The sequence below is a fragment of the Gymnoscopelus braueri genome (assembly GCF_963280865.1).
Source record: "Gymnoscopelus braueri genome assembly, chromosome: 21".
Lineage (NCBI taxonomy): Eukaryota > Metazoa > Chordata > Actinopteri > Myctophiformes > Myctophidae > Gymnoscopelus > Gymnoscopelus braueri.
Window position 1 is genome coordinate 4,933,712 of NC_137623.1, and position 20,707 is coordinate 4,954,418.

Here is a 20,707-nt window from a genome sequence, read left to right on the forward strand (position 1 = left end):
GAGAGACTGAGAGGAGAGAGACTCTCTAAACATCTTGTATAAAACTCTGTTTTCAATCAGGGCCGTTGCGAAATTATCAGGATCTGCTGAGGTCAGCGTTCTTTCAGCAAAACAGTAGTGGGTGTTGTTTGGTAAGAGGGGTTTGGATGTCAGTATATGCCGCTCCGCTCGGTGCAGGTCCGTCCCCATTGTGATCTAGCAGAACTGTTTGCACTCCATCAGTGGGTTTGCTGGTGTTTTTTATTTTGAACAAAACAGATGGGCCAATCAGGACAACAGCCTGGCTCAAGCCTATAGCTGCATGCAAGCCTCTGGGAAAGCTTATAGTTCGTCTCTGGCTTTTTCGTCCGTCTACGACGTATTATTATCCGTCTTTTCGAAGTGGTGGTCTTCCCTTATTAACCCATTAAGACCGGGAAGGCATCTGTGTCATTTTACATTTTAGCTACCGTATATATTTATAAATAGAAACATACGTTTTTCAGAAAACAGTTAGGATTTAGAACAGTATGGTTCTAAAAAAAAATTGCAGATCTACAAGCTCACAGCGCGTCACTTCGTGCCACGCTGCGAGCTTGTACATCTGCTATTTTTGAAAATTATTTTTGACTATGTTTTGACTAATTTTGAAAAAAACAAATAATACAAATCTTCTCTTCTGGGGGTCCCTGGCACAAAACGTTTTCAGAGAGGGGGGTCCACGGCCAAATATATATATCAATTTGTGGGTCCTTCTTGGCACAAAAAAATACCAAAAACGCTCGCCCCCAAAACACAGTCGCCCCCGGGGGCAAATCCGTCGACCTCGGAACGGTATTCACCTGGCATATTCCTAAACTTAAACCTCAAGGTTCAAGGTTGTACTTTATTCTTACATCTTGTGTACAGGCACACAAGTACACAGTACAAAGGTGCCAAAACCTAAACTTATTTCTTAACCTTATATCCTCTCAGTAAAAACAAATACAAGAACCAGCTTTTTCGAGCGGTTCCACGAAACTCGGCCTCGGGTCTTAATGAGTTAAAAAGACATCCCAGGTGCTCTCTCTATGGTCCAAAATACAGTGGAACAAATCAAGTGGGATGCATGTCTTCATTTAACTTTTCCCACCAGCTGTGTGAAAGCATAGCTCGGAGGGAGAGGGGGGGGGGGGCGGGGGGGGGGGGGGTACCCTGATTAGCAGCACTGTCTGTGTTTCTCCGGGCTTGGAACACTCATGATCAGTGACACATGTAATTACACAATGTGTGTGTTGCTCCCTGGCCAGTAGTAGGCAGATGGCCTCCATCTTCCTCCTCCTCCTCCTCCTCCTCCATGCAATGTAGAAACCCTTTGCATTAAGCCTGGCTTCGGATTATTAACCCATTAAGACCTGTGGCCAATTCTACAAAATGTCTTCTAAATCAAACAGTTTTTTTTTTTTAAACTTATATTATATGTCTGTGGTTCTCAAACCTTTTCATGTCAAGGACCTCAAAATGTATTATGTATTTGACCACGGACCCCCATCTCAAAGTATTTTGTTCCAGGGACCCCCCCAGAAGGAAAGATTTGAGTTACAAATGTTCGCTTGAAAAAAAATATACATTCAAAGATTTGCACACATTTTCTCAAAAATAGCAGATCTACAAGCTCGTAGCGCGGCACTCGGTGCCGCGCTATGAGCTTGTAGATCTGCTATTTTTGAATAGCCCAAAGAGTAAAATAATGCTTTTTAGCTCAAATAACACAAATGACAACAGACGCTTCTCTCGGTCTTAAAGGGTTAAACGCTGTTGCCTCGTTCATCCATCAAACCTAATGGCTCAGTCAGACAGTATGTCGGAGTGTGTGAGGCATGTGTGGAAAATGTGAACTTTTCTGGTGGATGTCATTAATTGGGCAAAGCAAGCCCATAATAATACATACTGGCCTTTTTGGGTATTTGGATACCATGTATTTTGTTGGTACTATTGAATTATTATATCTCTGCTGTTGGGGCAGAAACCAACTTTTTCAGGATTTCTTTTTAAACAACTCAGTACTGCCTCATCAAAGTTGGTGACTTTATACATTGTCAGATACTTGAACGTGTCCTTTTATTATCATCACTTTACCCAAATACAGCTCAAGTGGAGTTAGGAGGTTTTTGATCATTAATGTGTGGAGATAGTTGTTTAGTCAGAAGTGCTTTTAAATATGTTTAATTTTTTCAATATGTGTAAAACCCACACACAGATGTAAAGGGTGTTCAATAGCACTGATTTATTTGTCTTTTTTTTAATTGAAAAATTGAGCAGTTGGTTTCTGCTGGACAGCGACAATATTTCTCATCTATATTATTTAGTGGTATTGCATTGGCCTGATGGCTTCTTTGCACCAGATGTCAGACGTATGCTGTTGGCATTCACCGTGTTGCACAGTGTGTAGTTCTCTAGGACGTTGGATAAATCCAACACACACTAGAGGTATTATTAGCTCAGACTCCAGACTATTATTTATCGAGTTCCTGAATAAACAGAAAAGCCATGTGTCGTCTCGGTCATCTTGACATATTTGAGTGAAGTTTTGACTGTTTTAGGTATCCTAATATACAAATAGAGAGTTGCGCGCATGCGTGGCTGTGTGTCTGCGTCTTCAACAACTTAGGTCTCGCTTCACTTTCGGTTTGCATGTTGCAGTTTGCTTTCGCTTTCGATTTGCGTGTCGAGCTGTCGACACAAACACCCGTTTTGCAATGAACGTCAACACGCTCTGCTGTCTCCGTGTCCGATGAGCGGCCGAGGCTACTAGACGGGAGCCCCGCGCAGTAGTTTAATACATTTTTGACTATAAACCATTAAAAAAAACCTTTGTATAGGATACGAAATCCCCATTGAGAGTCATGTGAGAGAAGCGAGGCCACCACAAGTCAGGTGAACCCTTGGGGTTGTGCGCGTGACCGTGTAGAGCAGTGGTTTTCAACCTTTTTCATGCCAAGGACCCCTCAATTGATATACATGTGGCACAGACCACCATCTGAAAATACTTTGAGCCAGGGACCCCCTGATGCAAAGATTGGAGTAAAAAATGTAAAAATATATATATATTCAAAGATATGCACACATTTTCAAGATTTGTCAAAAATAGTAGATCTACAAGCTCATAGCGCGGCACTCGGTGCCGCGCTATGAGCTTGTAGATCTGCTATTTTTGAATAGCCAAAGGTAAGTGGTTAAAATGATTGTGCCGCTACGTTAACTCATTTTGCTGGGGACCCCCTGGTATCCGCCAAGGACCACTGGTGGTCCCCGGACCACATATTTCATGTGGAATGCACCATGGAGACGACAGGCCACCCATGAGTCGAGGCACACGAGTCGCGTCCAGACCACAGTGAACCATAACTCCCATAACTGAACGTCCAACATTCACATCAACATCTCCATTGGAATGATTTGAATAAGATGTGTTACAGTACAGTAACAGTTATACCACTAATTAAATCATGTCTTAATGAGTTAAATACAGTCTGTGTGATAATAATGTGCACCGTCATGCTCTTTGGGGGGGGGTGTGTGTGTGTGTGTGTGTGTGTGTGTGTGTGTGTGTGTGTGTGTGTGTGTGTGTGTGCGTGTGCGTGTGCGTGTGTGTGTGTGTGTGTGTGTGTGTGTGTGTGTGTGTGTGTGTGTGTGTGTGTGTGTGTGTGTGCATTTTGAGGTCTGCAGCACTGGTGGTACAGTATAAGTACTCAAATGTTTTACTTAATTAAAAGTATCAATACTAGTGCAATGTAGACGTACTCTGTTACAAGTAAAAGTCTGGAATTCAAAATGTACTTGAGTAAAAGTACAAAAGTATTGGTATCAAAATGTACCAAAAGTAAAAGTACTAACATTTTTGAAAATAGCAGGTCTACAAGCTCACAACGTGTTGAGATGCGATGCGTTGTGAGCTTGTAGATCTGCTATTTTCAAATAGCCTAGGTATAACATAGGGCTAAAGTGGTTAATGTATGTTTTATAATGTAATAATCTATATCTGCAAAGTAACTAGTAACTAAAGTTTTCAAGTAATTGTAGTGGAGTAAAAGTACAATATTTTTCTCTGAGATGTAGTGGAGTAGAAGTAAAAGTACAGACAATTGGAAATACTCCAGTAAAGTAAAAGTACCAAAATTGTACCTAAGTACAGTACTTGAGTAAATGTACTTAGTTACTTTACACCACTGGTCTCCAGTCAGTTTGTATAGCTATAAGCTGTGGACGGTATATTCTATAGCGAGGACGTTTCCCCCTGAGAGACGGTATATATGGCTCTGTGGATGTCATCAGTATATCAGCCTGTATAGGAGGATACAGACTGACCCACACACTCTGGAATACACATCTGGCAGGAGGACAGTCTGTAGGAGGGTCACTGCGTGTCTGTCTGTCTGTCTGTCTGTCTGTCTGTCTGTCTGTCTGTCTGTCTGTCTGTCTCCTACAGCGCACGAATCTTCATGACAGGCACGACGCTGTCCGTTTGTCACACAGAACTATAGTCTGTTGAAGCACCTGCCAAACATGCACCGTTGACATCTGCCAGTGGTGGAAAGAAGTACTCACATATTTCTACTTAAGTAAAAGTACCAATAACATAATATAAACATACTCTGTTACAAGTAAAAGGCCGGTGTTCAACATGTTACTCGAGTAAAAGTACAAAAGTATTGGCATCAAAATATACTTAAAGTATCAAAATTAAAAGTACTGAAATGTTTGAAAATAGCAGATCTACAAGCTCACAATGCGTCGCATTGCGACGCATTGTGAGCTTGTAGATCGGCTATTTTCAAATAGCCTAGGTATAAAATAGGGCTAAAGTGGTTAATGTATGTTTTATAATATAATAATGTATAGCTGCAAAGTACTATATCTTTCAAATAATTGTAGTGGAGTAAAAGTACAATATTTGCCTCTTGAGATGTAGTGGAGTAGAAGTAAAAGTACTGAATATGTTAAATACTCTTGTAAAGTAAACGTACCTCAAAATTGTACTTAAGTAAAGTACTTGAGTAAATGTACTTACTTAGTTACTTTACAACACTGGAATCTGCTTTATTGGTTTTAGAAGTTCCAGTGTCCGTCTGTGTCTAATCTCTCCATATGCATTAATTATGCATTTTCTATCTTTTCAAATTAACACTTATTTAACCCATTCAATCCGGGAACACAGATTTCTTTGGGCTATTCAAAAATAGCAGATCTACAAGCTCATAGCGTGGCACCGAGTGCCACACTACGAGCTTGTAGATCTGCTATTTTTGAAAAATATGTGCAAATGTGTGCAAATCTTTGAATATATATATTTTTAAACGAACATTTTAGCAAAGATTTGAGCTACACATTTTCGCTTTAAAAATATATATATTCAAAGATTTGCACACATTTTCACAATAAAAAAAAAAGCAGATCTACAATAAGAGAGAGAGAGAGAGAGAGAGAGAGAGAGAGAGAGAGAGAGAGAGAGAGAGAGAGAGAGAGAGAGAGAGAGAGAGAGAGAGAGAGAGAGAGAGAGAGAGAGAGAGAGATCTGCTATTTTTGAGTATGTTAGTATAAAAATAATGGTTATAGCTAAAAATCTAAAATGACACAGATGCGTTCTCGGATTGAAAGGGTCATCCTAAAACATTGACAAAAAAGAACACTGATTAGTACATACCCGGTTTTCTGCTATATATATACCAGACCAACATACAGTTACTGAGTAAAGTTACTAAACGTATTCAAGGGCCACCAGTTATTGAGGGGATTCTCGCACTTTCTAAGCTGGGATTTTGCACAGCTCACTATCCTGTCCCACGGTTCTTTTTATGTTTTAATACAACAAAGTCTTTGTAGTGGTGCCGGGCCCGCGGCAGAAGGATCCAAATGATAGTTTTCAAGAGACAATAAAGTGGCAGCCAAAAATGCCAATATTTTATTCTGGACGCAGAGTAATGAAAACCAACGTTTGGGCAGCTAACTGCCTTCTCCTGTACGCCCTGAAGAAACGCAGTTAGCTGCCCAAACGTTGGTTTTTTCATTACTCTGCGTCCAGAATAAAATATTGGCACTTTGGCTACATTATTACATTACATTTAAGTCATTTAGCAGGAGCTTTTATCAAAAGCGACGTACAATAAGTGCATTCAACATAGGTAGGGAACAAAACTACTAATCACCAGAAGTCTTAAGTGCGTTCTCTTCTAAAACAAGCAACTAAGAGCATACCTGCTGTAGTGCTGGGGTAAAAGTGCTATATATCAGCTACCTACTTTCTTAAACATAATGACACAAATAGGAAAATCAAATGAGCAAGAGCTAAAACAAATAAGTGCATCGAATAAACAAGATCCAATAAAACAAGAGTTTGTACAACTAGTAGTTAACAACAAGTAGGCAAGGCAAAGAGGAAGGGTAGTGTTTCCTGAAGAGGTGGGTTTTCAGCCTGCAGTGAAAGATGGGCAGTGACTCTGCTGTCCTGACATCAGTGGGGAGTAAGTTCATTCCACCACTGTGGGGCCAGAACAGAAAAAAGCTGTGACCGTGTAAATCGGCCAGAAGGACCACTGAGCATCACCATCATTGTAATACAGCATTATCATACACTAATGTTAACTATTGAGAAGTTATTCAGGGGAGTAGAATAATGACGTTGTGTCCACACTTTGTAGACTTGTTAGAGAAAACCATATAAACCAAGGATCAGTGCTGTAAAGTAACTAAGTACATTTACTCAAGTACTGTTTTGAGGTATTATTTTACTTTAGTGGAGTATTTCCAATTTTCAGTACTTTTACTTCTACTCCACAACATCGACGCGTTGTGAACTTGTAGATCAGCTATTTTAGAAAGATTTTTATACATTATATACATTTGAAAACTTGTGAAATTCTGCGTAATGAGTACTTTCTACTTTTGGCACTTTAAGCACTTTTTGATACCAATACTTTTGTACTTTTACTCAAGTAAATTTTGAATTCGGAACTTTTACTTGTAGCGGAGTATTTCTACCAATGCTACTTTTACTTACTTAAAGGGATATTTCACTTTCAAAAAAACTTTTGGTCATTTGATCATTTACTCAGGGTTTTGTGAACCCCCCAGACAGTTTTTAAGTTGCTCGATTCAGTATTTATATATTTGATATTCATTTGTCAGACACGCCCCCTTCACGCCCCCCTTCACGATAAATGTAATTGAAAAAACACGGCCCCCTCGCGTATTATGGGGGCAGGGTGAGTCACCAGAACCAAGGACGGGTGTTTTTGATGAATCTAACATGGTTAAAATGGAGTTTGAAGTTACAATGGGTTTGTATAGGAAGGGGGCGTGTCTGATAAAATGAATATCAAATATCTAAATACTGAATCGAGCAACTTAAAAACTGTCTGGGGGGCTCACAAAGGCCTGAGTAGACGATAAAATAACCAAAAGTTTTTTTGAAAGTGAAATATCCCTTTAACAATACTTTTTCCACCATTGCCAAGGATACATTATTTCACCCAGACTGGCCCATGATGACTTATCACATCTGCGGGTCTACAGCCATAAGATTCCCATTTACTAATACCTATGTTTTCAGAGATAAGACATGCAGGCTCTCACAGAATGCCTCAGGTGGCTTCATACGAGCAGCTATTCTTTTCAAAGGCTTTTCGTGGTGATGACTATCTGACCCCGTGAACTCTGGCAGACTGGATGAGTCTGGGACTGAGAGACAGTGGTGTAAAGTAACTAAGTACATTTACTCAAGTACTGCACTTAAGTACAATTTTGAGGTACTTTTACTTTACAGGAGTACTTACTCAATTGTCAGTACTTTTACTTCTACTCCACTACATCTCAGAGGCAAATATTGTACTTTTACTCCACTACAATTGTTTGAAAACATTAGTTACTAGTTACTTTGTAGATTTATCATTACAAAATATACATTAACCACTTCAGCCCTAGACATTTTGGCCATTTGAAAATAGCAGATCTACAAGCTCACAATGCGTCGCGATGCGACGCATTGTGAGCTTGTAGATCTGCTATTTTCAAAAGATTTGTATACATTTGAAAACTTCTGGGACATTCTGCGCAATGAGTACTTTCTACTTTTGGTACTTTACGTAGATTTTGATACCAATACCTTTTGTACTTTTACTCAAGTACATTTTTAATTCCGGACTTTTACTTGTAACAGAGTATTCCTACACTGCAGTATTGATACTTTTTACTTAAGTAACTTCCACCACTGACTATATCTGCCCCCGTGAACTCCGGTAGAGAGTGGACGAGTCTGGGACTGAGAGATGATTGGCTGAGACTTTGATAGCATCAGGAGAGCAAAGCACTCAAGAGTCCCCAAAAAAAAAACATGAAGCAATCTGATCCAACACAGACAGAGAGGCCCCCGGGAGCCAAACGGGGGGGATCTCCACCATCTCACGCAATTTTGGGGGGTGAGATGATGGGGATCCAGCCAACTGCTTTCTCACGGGGTTGCATCTCTCCTAGACGTGGCGGCAATCAGCGCACATCTGTCAAGAAGGCCTCATTGTTTACAATGAGGAAAACCCTCTCTAACACTGTCTGTCTGTCTGTCTGTCTGTCTGTCAGCTGCATGCAGCTCCAAACGCCTCCCTCCAACCTCCTCACTTTGAACCCAGGCACCTCCTCTGATGAGGAGGACAGTGGTGGGAAAAGTACTCAAAATGTTTTACTTAAGTAAAAGTATCAATACTGCAATGCGAGAAGCACTCTGTTACAAGTAAAAGTCCGGAATTCAAAATGTACTTAAGTAAAAGTACAAAAGCATTGGTATCAAAATGTGCTTAAAGTAACAAAAGTAAAAGTACTAAAATGTTTGAAAATGGCAGATCTACAAGCTCACAACGCGACGCGTTGTGAGCTTGTAGATCGGGTATTTTCAAATAGCCTCGATATATAATAGGGCTAAAGTGGTTAATGTATGTTTTATAATATAATAATTTATATCTGCAAAGTAACTAGTAACTAAGTTTTCAAATAATTGTAGTGGAGTAAAAGTACAATATTTGCCTTTGAGATGTAGTGGAGTAGAAGTAAAAGTACACACAATTGGAAATACAAGTAAAAGTACCTCAAAATTGTACTTAAGTACTGTACTTGAGTTAATGTACTTAGTTACTTTACACCACTGGTCAGCTGCATGCAGCAGCACCAAACGCCTCCCTCGAACCTCCTCGCTTTGAACCCAGACACCTCCTCTGATGAGGAGGAGGAGGAGGAGGAGGAGGAGGAGGAGGAGGCCCCTTGTTGTGCCGGATCTCCAAAGCATGTGCGAGATAAACTCATGATCCCCAAAAGCTGGATGATAATTAGATCTATGGAAAAAAGTGTCACCTCTTCCCAATGGTGGAAAGTAACTTAAGTATATTTACTTAAGCACTGTACTTAAGTACAATTTTGAGGTATGCTTTGTACTTTTTTTTGAGTATTTCCAATTTTCAATATTTTTTACTTATACTCCACAACAGTATTTTACTCCACTACAATTATTTGAAAACGTAAAGTTACTAGTTACTTTGTAGATTTGGATTTTTTTTTTAAACAAAATATAGTATTACCCACTTAAGCCCTGTATAGATTTTGGCCATTTGAAAATAGCCGATCTACAACAAGCTCACAATGCGACGCATTGTGAGCTTGTAGATCTGCTATTTTCAAAAGATGTTGTACATTTGAAAATGTTATACATTTGAAAACTTGAAATGGGACGTTCTGCACAACGAGTGCTTTTACTCCAGACTTTTACTTGTAACAAGAGTATTTCTATATCGCAGTATTGATACTTTTACTTAAGTAAAACATTTGAGTACTTTTTCCACCACTGCTTAATTCCTCTGATGAAAGATGGGTGGGTTGAGGGAGCAGCATCTGTCTGAGATGGAAGGCTGAATGGAAGTAGTTGATAGATGATAGGTACCACATTCAGTGGTTCCTCTCCTCTCGTAGAGGAGGGGTTTTATAACCCATTTAGACCGGGGAAGAATCTGTGTGTCATTTTTAGATTTCTTTGGCTATTCAAAAATAGCAGATCTACAAGCTCATAGCGCAGCACCGAGTGCTGCACTATGAGCTTGTAGATCTGATTTTTTTTTTAATCGTGAAAATGTGTGCAAATCTTTGAATATAAATTTTTTAAGGCAAATATTTGTAACTCAAATCTTTGCTTCTGGGGGATTCTATACAAATATCTTATAAATCCTAATTTTTTTTTTTTTAAATACATGTTGCTATAATATCAGTGGTTGCCAAACTTTTTTCATGTCAAGGACCCCCAAAATGATATGTATTTGGCCACGGACCCCCATCTCAAAACATGTTGTTCCAGGGACCCCCTCAGAAGCAAAGATTTGAGTTAAAAATGTTCGCTATAAAAAAATATACATATTCGAAGATTTGCTAAATGTTTCAAGATTTTTATATAAATAGCAGATCTACAAGCTCATAGCGCGGCACTCGGTGCCGCGCTATGAGCTTGTAGATCTGCTATTTTTGAATAGCCCAAAGAAGTCTAAAAAATGACACAGATGCGTTCCCGGCTTTAATGGGTTAATGGTCTGGCATGTCCAGCCATTAGACTGTGACTCATGGTAGACGTGAGACATGAACCATTTTCCAAAGCATATACTGTGCCATCCGACCGGTTCACTGTGCAATGTAAGCCAATATTGCAAACCATGTTTCCACCCATTCCTGGCATCTTAACCTCATAGGTTACTCATCACGGGGTTAACCATGATAGCAGGAAGGTTTATTTAATTGTTTTTGATCAGTTCTATTTCTGTGTTTTTTTTCGTGATACATAAAAAAAAATATTGACCAATGAAAAATTGCACCGGACTCTGTATGCAAGGGCCTTAACTATGACAAATAATCTTGCTATTAGCATGGTATGGTATATGCAATAAACTCCCAATACACCTAAGACAGGCAGCCTCTGTGGATAGCTTTAAAGCACAGCTCAAGACCTATCTTCACTCTTGCTTTTAGTTGATAGCAGATAAGAGTGTTTTTCTAAAAATCCCATCGTCAGGGTGGATGGCCTCCTACGTTTTTTTGGAATGAGATCCCATAGACGTATACTAAAGGTAGACGCCTCCTCTGGCTCTGAAGCGTCTGTATGGCGGACGCCCTTCCGCTTCCGGGGGGGCAGCTGGAAATTTTCGCGTGCGTCACAGAAGGGGGCGTTCAGTAGGCCAATCAGAGGCAGGTGGGGGCGGGACTACTAGATTCTGACAAGTCCTGTCCTGGAAAAGACACGCTGTGATTGGCCAGTGCCCGTGCCCCCCGGAAATATGGCGGCCACGATACCAAACAGGTCTCGCTCCAACGAACTGCAGAGGCCAATGAGGTATCTAGGTTTCTGTATCTATGTGAGATCCCGCCCGACTACTTCTTCTCTGAGTGACGATGGATCATCCCAAAGCCGTGTTAGGGCGCCCCTTGTGGAATTTTCAAAATTAATAAATATTGATAATAGAACGACTTTATGCGTCCATGGCGGGAAATTAATTAACTCTTTGACTGCGGACGACGCGATAACGCGTCAAGTGCTACTTTGTCCAGTTGGCCGTCGACGCGTTCGACGCGCTTGACGCGCGTTCATTGTTTAATCTCTGATTGCGCTATGCTGCTTAATATTCAATGTTATTCTCGAGTTCCACTTACTTCACGGACATCTGCATCCGGTTTCATGGCCTGGATTCCGTTTCCGGTTTTTGATTTTTTTCCCCAGTCATTTTCGTCCAAAATAGGTAAATAAACGGGTTTTCACACGGTATAACGGACAAACGGAACGGTTCTCTTCTATAATCTATGGTCTGGGTGACGATCAGTCATCGCCGTCGTGTATCACATCGTAATTTTCGCCGATCAAAACAATCTGGGGCGACGTCACATCCGTTTTCATGTTTTTCCTTGTCTAATCTATCAAGAAGGGTGAGAGAGACCCAACGACTTGATCAAGCTGTCATGTGCTGCTCTCTAGTGGCGGATTTGTGCTGGGTCTTTAAATTATGTGTCCTTAAATTATTTTCATGAGAAAAATTCAAAATATAAAAATAAAAAAACACGAAAATTGCTGACACTGGGGGAGTACTTTATGAAAATACTCTGGCAGTCAAAGAGTTAATATGCTTTTCCATATTCCATATTCTTATGAATGAACTCTCTCTCTCTTTCTACCCCTCCCTCTTCCCCCACAGGCGTGGACTCTGGCCCCCGCACCCTGAGCACCCCCAGCCCGGGCCTCATCCTCCCCTCCAAGTCCTCCTCTCTGTCCTCGCCGGTGTCTCTGTCCAGCAATGGCCACGAGACCCACTCCTCCTCCTCGTCCTCGGCGCCCGCCGACACGGTGGCCGCCGTGGTGGTGGTGCACTCCCAGCCACCGGGGGGCACCGGCCGCTCCCGCACGTCCAAGAGCCACCAGCACCAGCACACGGCCCCCGTCGACCTCCTCCCCGACCACGCCCTGCTGCAGGTCAGTGGTGGAAGAAGAATATACTGAAATATTTTTAATTAAAGGTAGGGTACGTGATTTACTTTGGTTAAAATAAGTTTTAAATAGCTCTATATTCTGATAGTAATCATTATCATCATCAAAAAGAAAATACAAATATTCAAAGATATGCACACTTTATCAAGGTTTTTCAAAAATAGCAGATCTACAAGCTATGACATCTTTGTGGGGTATAAACAGGTTGACTTAACATTGACCCCCACCAGTATGTCTGCAGCTACTATGCCACGCCCCCCGTGGTGACGACACGTTGGCAAGCACTATTAAACAGAAAATGCATTTTCAGTGCTCTCTCCTGATTGGCTTAAAATGTGTCACCTATCTGAAAATGTACTATATTGTGTTTACTAAAGAGCTGGAGAGACCCCTGTGACCGAACAAACGCTCTGTAGCAGTGATTACTATCACAATATAGTACTTCAACCTTTTAACAAAAACAAAAATATTTATACAACACTTATCCTACCTTTAAGTAAAAGTACCAATACTGCAATGGTAGAAATATACTTGGTTACAAGTAAACGTTTGGAATAAAAAAATTTACTCGAGTAAAAGCACAAGAGTATTGGTATCAAAATGTACTTAAAGTATCAAAAGTAAAAGTACTCGTTACGAAGAATCAATGTCCCGTTTCACAGGTTTTCAAATGTATAAAATTCATCAAAATACATTTGAAAATAGCAGATCTACAAGCTCACAATGCGTAGCGATGCGACGCATTGTGAGCTTGTAGATCGGATATTTTCAAATGGCCGAAATGTATATTGGGCTGAAGTGGTTAATGTGTGTTTTGCGATAATAATCTAAATCTACAAAGTAACTAGTAACTAAAGTTTTCAAATAATTGTAGTGGAGTAAAAGTATAATATTTGCCTCTGAGATGATAGTGGAGTAGAAGTACAAATATTGAAAATGGGAAATACTCCAGTAAAGTAAAAAAAAAATACCTAAAAGTGTACTTATAATTACAGTACTTGAGTAAATGTACTTAAGTTACTTTACACGCCACTCCCCCCCGCAGGTCTTCTCCCACCTCCCGACCAATCAGCTGTGCCGCTGCGCCCGGGTGTGCCGCCGCTGGTACAACCTGGCGTGGGACCCGCGGCTCTGGGCCGCCGTGCGGCTGACGGGCGAGCTCCTGCACGCCGACCGCGCCATCCGGGTGCTGACCCACCGGCTGTGTCAGGACACGCCCAACGTGTGCCTCACCCTGGAGACGGTGATCGCCAACGGGTGCAAGCGTCTGACGGACCGCGGCCTGCACGTGGTGGCCCAGTGCTGCCCCGAGCTGCGCCGCCTGGAGGTGGCGGGCTGCTACAACGTCTCCAACGAGGCCGTGTTCGAGGTGGTGTCTCGGTGCCCCAGTCTGGAGCACCTCAACCTCTCAGGTAGGGGTGTGTGGGGGAAAAAATCGATTCGAATATGAATCGAGATTCTCATGTTGGACGATTCAGAATGTTTTTTTGTTTTTTTTCACATTTTTCAAAAATCAATTTATAAATATATATTTTTTAGTATTTTTGTATAATGTCGGGGAAAAAAACTTATTTGAGTCGGAAAAAAATTGAGAATAGTTACATTCCATGCCAGAGGTTAATATCATAATGTACTCACCAGTGCCAGCGTTTTATTGTTGTTTTTTTGTTTTTTTCATGTCGCCACAGACCTCGCTAAATAAGTTAAAAGTGCGCGTTCATCTGGTTCTAAACACACAGGGGATCTGTGTGAAACCGCCAGCGAAGACCTTTTCCAAATCCGATCCGCCATCTTGAAGATACAGCGGTGAACGCTAAACAGTGATCAGCGAGGAGAAAAACAACAACCGAGAAAATCGAGTTTTAGACAGGAAGCGGATACGATCGAAAAAAACGGAACCCGAATAATTCTGTTTCCGGTCTTCAAACCGGAACCGGAAATGGATCAAAAAATTCCGAAAGTGCACCTGGGGAAATTTCTACGCGAATCGGCGGTTCGCGTAGATCTACGCGATTGGCACGCTGCGGCTTTAAATAGGTTTGCGTAGATCTACGCGATTGGCATTCAATGTGTTAATTGAGAATCGTTTTGAATCGAAATCGGGAAGAAGCTTTTTTGAATAGAGAATTTTGAAAAAATAGGAAAAAATCTGACCCCAAGAATCGGAATCGAATCGTGAGATAGCAGACGATTCACAGCCCTACTCTTAGGTAGTAATGTTGGAATGTTGGCACTAGAAGGCCACCGTAGAAACCAGTTCAAAACTGGATATGGGAAATAGGCCTGTCCCAATTCTTACATGATCGTCTAATCGCAATTATTTGAGATAAACGCAATTATTTTGCATAATCAACGCGTTGGAAGCTTGTAGATCTGCTATTTCTGCTTTTTTCCCCCCACAATTATTTGATATAATCGCAATTACTTTGCATAATAGTCATAATCGTTGAAATTTAAAAAAAGGAGAAATAGCAGATCTAAGCTTATACAACATTGTAAGCTTGTAAATCAGCTGTTTCCGCTATTTTTTATTTTAAGTATAAAATTATTAAATATGTCAGTAATTTCTAAAGTTATTTGTCATATCTGCCCTGTGCAATTTTGGATTACAAAGCCTTAAGGTCATTACACACCGGCGATTATGCGAATATACGCAAAATTCGGACTCGTTCCGAATAATTAAAAGACGCTTTTTCGCTTCGCTTTTTCGCTCCATGGAAGCTTGCATTGACTTTATAATGTTTTTTTTTTAAACGTATTATTCGCATGAAAAAAACGCCCCCGGTGTGTAAGGAGCTTTAAAGTCAATCAGAAATGTTATTTTGATTCATATGTTCTTCTTTTCAAACGAAGGGTCAAAGCATGGCTTTTAGAAAAACCTTGCAGGATAGCATGGACACGTCTATTTATTATTATCAGATATTTTATTTATGCCGTAATCAGTGTTTATAGCGTTATAGTTCTAGAGTGTTTTATGTATTTATTGTCGCATCGCCTGTTTTATGTTGTAATGTTGTGTCTGTCTCAGACCAAAGGACCACAATGGACTCACTGACTTTATTATTGTGTTTTTATCCTTGACGTCAGCATGGTGACATGTGTTTTCCTTTTAAACCGTGACGTCTAATGAATCAAATCAAATCAAATTATGGCAGTTCCACCCACCAGACACCCTCCCTCCATGATGCTTATACCCTAACCACACCAGTAAACTAAACCTTTAACTGAAGAGAATTAACAACTTTAAACCCCATAGTTGACCGGAGTCCCTCAAGGCTCTGTTCTAGGGTCTTGTCTGTTTTCTGTTATTGTGGACAAAGCTTTCGCCGTCGCAACGCGCTGTGAGCTTGTCGATCGGCTATTTTCCACGAAGGTTTTCCCTCAGAATGATGGATCCTGGGGTTTAAGTGGTTAACTAAACCATGCCTGTCACCTATTTACAGTTTTTCGGCCATTTGAAAATAGCAGATCTACAAGCTCACAATGTGTCGCATCGCGACGCATTGTGAACTTGTAGATCTGCTATTTTCAAAAGTTTTTTTTTAACTTGTGAAATGGGACATTCTGCACAATGTGTACTTTTACTTTTGGTACATTTTGATGCCAATATACTTTTGTACTTTTACTCATTGAATTCCCGACTTTTACTTCAACAGAGTATTTCGATATTGCAGTATTGATACTTTTAAAGTATATAGTAAAGAATGTGGGTACTTTTTCCACCACTGCTAAGCACGACCAATGAGATTATAATCCCTTCACGCGATCGCCGATTCATGGTTGATCGTGAGAGGTGGCTGGCTGCTATACCTTACATCACATCACATCTGCAATCTTAACCTCAAAGAGTTTAGTTATTCCTCTTCTTCCTCCATCCTTCTCGGGTCGTTTTCTCTTGAAGCTGGTAAAAACATTAGAGGAGCTAAGGGGGGGGGGGGCGCTCTGCCAGCTTTAAGCTCCCATGTGGGAGAAGAAAGGCTTTCTTTAGCAGAAAGCAGGACTTTGACTCGACACAAGTAAGAAGACCGGTCTGTTGCTTTCATTAAGGAAGTGACACACACACACACACACACACACACACACACACACACACACACACACACACACACACACACACACACACACACACACACACACACACACACACACACACACACAAGAATCACTGACTTTTTGGACTGGACTTTGGTGTCCGAGCAAAGCCCTCCAACCATTAGCGAGAGAGAGAGAGAGGAAGTGAGTCTTTTGTTGTAAAAATAGCCTCAAACACTTTGTGGCTTTTTTACTTTAAAGACACAAAATAATGAAATGAAGTAGCTATATTTCTTTAACTGGAAAGAAGGATATCCGCTGACAAGTTCTGTTTTTTTTTTCTCCCCCTGAAAACTGACCCCCTTTTGGTTGTCTACCAGCTGTTTGCTCACTGAAGGTTTTCGTGCCTCCATCCAGTTCACTTCAGCTCAGGGCAGGCATGGGGCCAAGTGGAGCAGGTTTTTACCTCTGGCGCCCCCAAGAGGCACGTTCTGACTTAGCATTCAATGCTGAGCACTGATAGCCTGGAGACCAGACTATTGGTCTTGTTTTTCTGTAAAGTCGCTTTATGTAGCTGTGTAGCTGCATATCTGAGCTTACTTCCAATTATTATTATTATTTAAACCAGTGGTTCTCAAATATTGTCCATGTCATGGACCCCCTGATCTACAACACGTCAACGCGTTGTCAGCTTTTAGATCTATAGAAGTGCTCATGTGGCCTCGTCGCTTCTTTAGGGATTGTTTACATAGACCTGGTTGCTTATATCTCTCGCAAAAACTGGCAACGCTGATGCTGAGCCAAACGAGACCAAAACACTCTATGCTGGGGACATAATGTTTGTACACTGTGTACAAAAGAGATGGCAAAATTACATTGACTTCCCCTTGTGGTCTCCTGATAGATGTTTTTTCAGGCCAATTTTGAAAGAAACCAGTGTTACATGTCCTTTAATGGAGGGTGTCAGGGCACTCCACATTTTGGTGGCAGAGCAGTCTCTATATAAATCCAAGACCTTCGTCAGGCATAACACAATTTCATAAGCCATCTTTTTTTTGGCCCCACTCTATTCACTTGCAGTGGTGTAAAGTAACTAAGTACATTTACTTAAGTACTGTACTCAAGTACACTTTTGAGGTATTTGTACTTTACTTAAGTATTTCCAATTTCCAATACATCTTCATCTCAGAGGCAAATATTGTACTTTTACTCCACTACAATTATTTGAAAACTTTAGTTACTAGTTACTTTGAAGATTTTGATTATTATTACAAAACATACATTAACCACTTCAGCCCCCTTTTACTCAAGTACATTTTGAATTCCGGACTTTTACTTGTAACCGGAGTATTTCTATATTGCAGTATTGATACTTCTACTTAAGTAAAACATTGTAGTACTTTTTCCACCACTGTCACTTTGTTTCTGGGTTGTTTTATTATACAAATAAACCGAGCTAACTTAAACCACGTTCAAACTGGCATCTCTATTCTGTGGCATGTCATTATTATTGGCAAACATTTCCCCAAATCTTCAAATAACAAAAGAAATAGTGAGAAACAAAACCCCCGCCGATCTATAAGCTCACAGCGCATCACAGTGCAAGGAATTGTGAGCTTCTAGATCGTCTATTTTCGCCGCACAACAGCATCATACGACAAAGTATAGAATAGGGCATTGGTTCTCAAAGTGGGGTCCGGGGACCCCCAGGGGTCCTTGGGGAGGTTCCAGGGGGTCCCCAGTAAAATGTGTTGATACAGCATCACAGTCATTTTAACCACTTCATTCATTTATACGTTGGCTGTTAAAAAAATAGCAGATATACAAGCTCACATCACTTCATGCCGTGTGGCGAACATTATTAACACTATTTGTTTTACGTATTTTAAAAAAATATCGAAAATGCTTGGACATTTTTTTTAAATACAGTTGGTGCCTAGTGAGTTTGTCGTTTCTCATGTGACTCTCATTTGTCTCATTTGCGCCATGCAGCCAACCCACCTCACGCAGTAAATCTTCTCTTCTGGGGAGGGGGGGGTCCCTGGTACAACACATTTTCAGATAGGGGGTCCACGGCCAAGTACATATCAATCTGGGGGTCCTTGACACGAAAAAGTTTGAAAACCACTTTTTAACCCATTAAAACCAGGAAAGCATCTGTCATTTTAGATTTTTGCATCGGCTATTCAAAAATATTTTTTTATATTTTTGAAAAATCGTGAAAGCGGCTGAACCAAGCGCTGCTCTCATGTCTTCTTCTCTTCTCTTCCATCCAGGCTGTTCCAAGGTGACCTGCATCAGCCTGACCCAGGAGGCGTCCCTCCAGCTGTCCCCGCTCCACGGCCAGCAGATCTCCATCCACTACCTGGACATGACCGACTGCTTCTCCCTGGAGGACGAGGGCCTGCGCGCCATCGCCTCCCACTGCCCGCGCCTCACCCACCTCTACCTGCGCCGCTGCACGCGGCTCACCGACGAGGCGCTGCGCCACCTGGCCCACCACTGCCCGTCGGTGCGCGAGCTCAGCCTCAGCGACTGCCGCCTGGTGGGCGACTTCGGCCTGCGCGAGGTGGCCCGCCTGGAGGGCTGCCTGCGCTACCTGAGCGTGGCGCACTGCACGCGCATCACCGACGTGGGCGTGCGCTACGTGGCGCGCTACTGCCCGCGGCTGCGCTACCTGAACGCGCGCGGCTGCGAGGGCCTGACGGACCACGGCCTGGGCCACCTGGCGCGCAGCTGCCCCAGGCTCAAGTCGCTGGACGTGGGCAAGTGCCCGCTGGTGTCGGACTCCGGCCTGGAGCAGCTGGCGCTCTACTGCCAGGGCCTGCGGCGCGTCAGCCTGCGGGCGTGCGAGAGCGTGTCGGGGAGGGGGCTGCGCGCGCTGGCCGCCAACTGCTGCGAGCTGCAGCTGCTCAACGTGCAGGACTGCGAGGTGTCGCCGGAGGCGCTGCGGTTCGTGCGGCGCCACTGCCGGCGCTGCGTCATCGAGCACACGAACCCCGCCTTCTACTGAGGAGGGAGGGGGCGGGGGGGGGCAGTGGTGGAAAGAGTAAAATTCTTTACTTAAGTAAAAGTATCAATACTGCAATATATATATACCCTGTTACAAGTAAAAGTCCAGAATTCCAAATTTACTAGATTAAAAGTACAACATTATGCGCATCAAAATGTACTTAAAGTACCAAAAGTAAAAGTACAAAAATGTTTGAAAATAGCCGATCTACAAGCGCACAACGCGTCGCGATGCGACGCGTTGTGAGCTTGTAGATCTGCTATTTTCAAATAGCCTATAGGTATATTATAGGGCTAAAGTGGTTAATGTATGTTTCATAATATCATAATTTATATCTGAAAAGTAACTGGTAGCTAAATCTTTAAAATAATTGTAGTGGAGTAAAAGTACAATATTTGCCTCTGAGATGTAGTGGAGTAGAAGTAAAAGTATTGGAAATTGGAAATACTCAAGTAAAGTACAAATGCCTAATAAGTATACATAAGTGCAGTACTGTAGTGCAGTAAATGTACTTAGTTACTTTCCACCACTGGGGGGGGGGGGGGTTCATGACAAATGGTTTTCTTTTACGTTCCTGCTATCATCATGGTGGTTGACAGAGTGAACCATACGGGGTTAAGATGCCAGGACTGAGTGGAAACTGGTGTGCAATATTGGCATTTAAAATTGCTCGGTAAAGTCCTCGGTGTTAATTGAACTATATGAGTGTGATTAATTGTTCAATTAACACTGAGGATTTTTGCTGCGTTCTTATTCTTTTTTTTTAAACCCGCATGGTTGTTGATAATGCTGTCCTCTGCAAATACTTCCATAGAATGTATTTAACATATTTATCTGTAAAAAAAAAAAAAAAAAAGAAAAAAAGAAAGTAGAGAAATACAAGCATTTCAATGTATGCATTTTGTTCCACGTGTCACCGTTTGCCATGTAACGACATCATGCTACGACATTGAGCACTGGGTACAGAAGTGTCATCGTTTAAATATTCATTTTTAAAATAGCTTTGTCTTTTTAAACTCATCACCAACCTTGTCCTTGAGGCCCTTCTTACCATTACATTACTACACCTATTTAGAAAGAGAAAATAACTTCCCAAGAAACCACTAAAGAATGTAGCTAGTCCAGCAACAAAGCATCAGATCTGGTGAACG

At 41.6% G+C, this 20,707-nt stretch overlaps 1 protein-coding gene across 1 annotated transcript in view; it reads left to right on the forward strand.

Annotated features, from left to right (window-relative positions):
• Positions 1 to 19,556, forward strand: part of LOC308077419 (F-box/LRR-repeat protein 7-like) — a gene marked incomplete at its 3' end in the record, with an annotated part of 66,350 nt that extends 46,794 nt beyond the window's left edge. The window contains exons 3-5 of the mRNA XM_080418102.1: positions 12,222 to 12,496; positions 13,557 to 13,923; positions 18,820 to 19,556. Of these exons, the coding sequence (XP_080274228.1) occupies positions 12,222 to 12,496; positions 13,557 to 13,923; positions 18,820 to 19,556 (1,379 nt within the window). The remainder of the gene's footprint in view (positions 1 to 12,221; positions 12,497 to 13,556; positions 13,924 to 18,819) is intronic.
• Between the last annotated feature and the right edge of the window lie 1,151 nt (positions 19,557 to 20,707).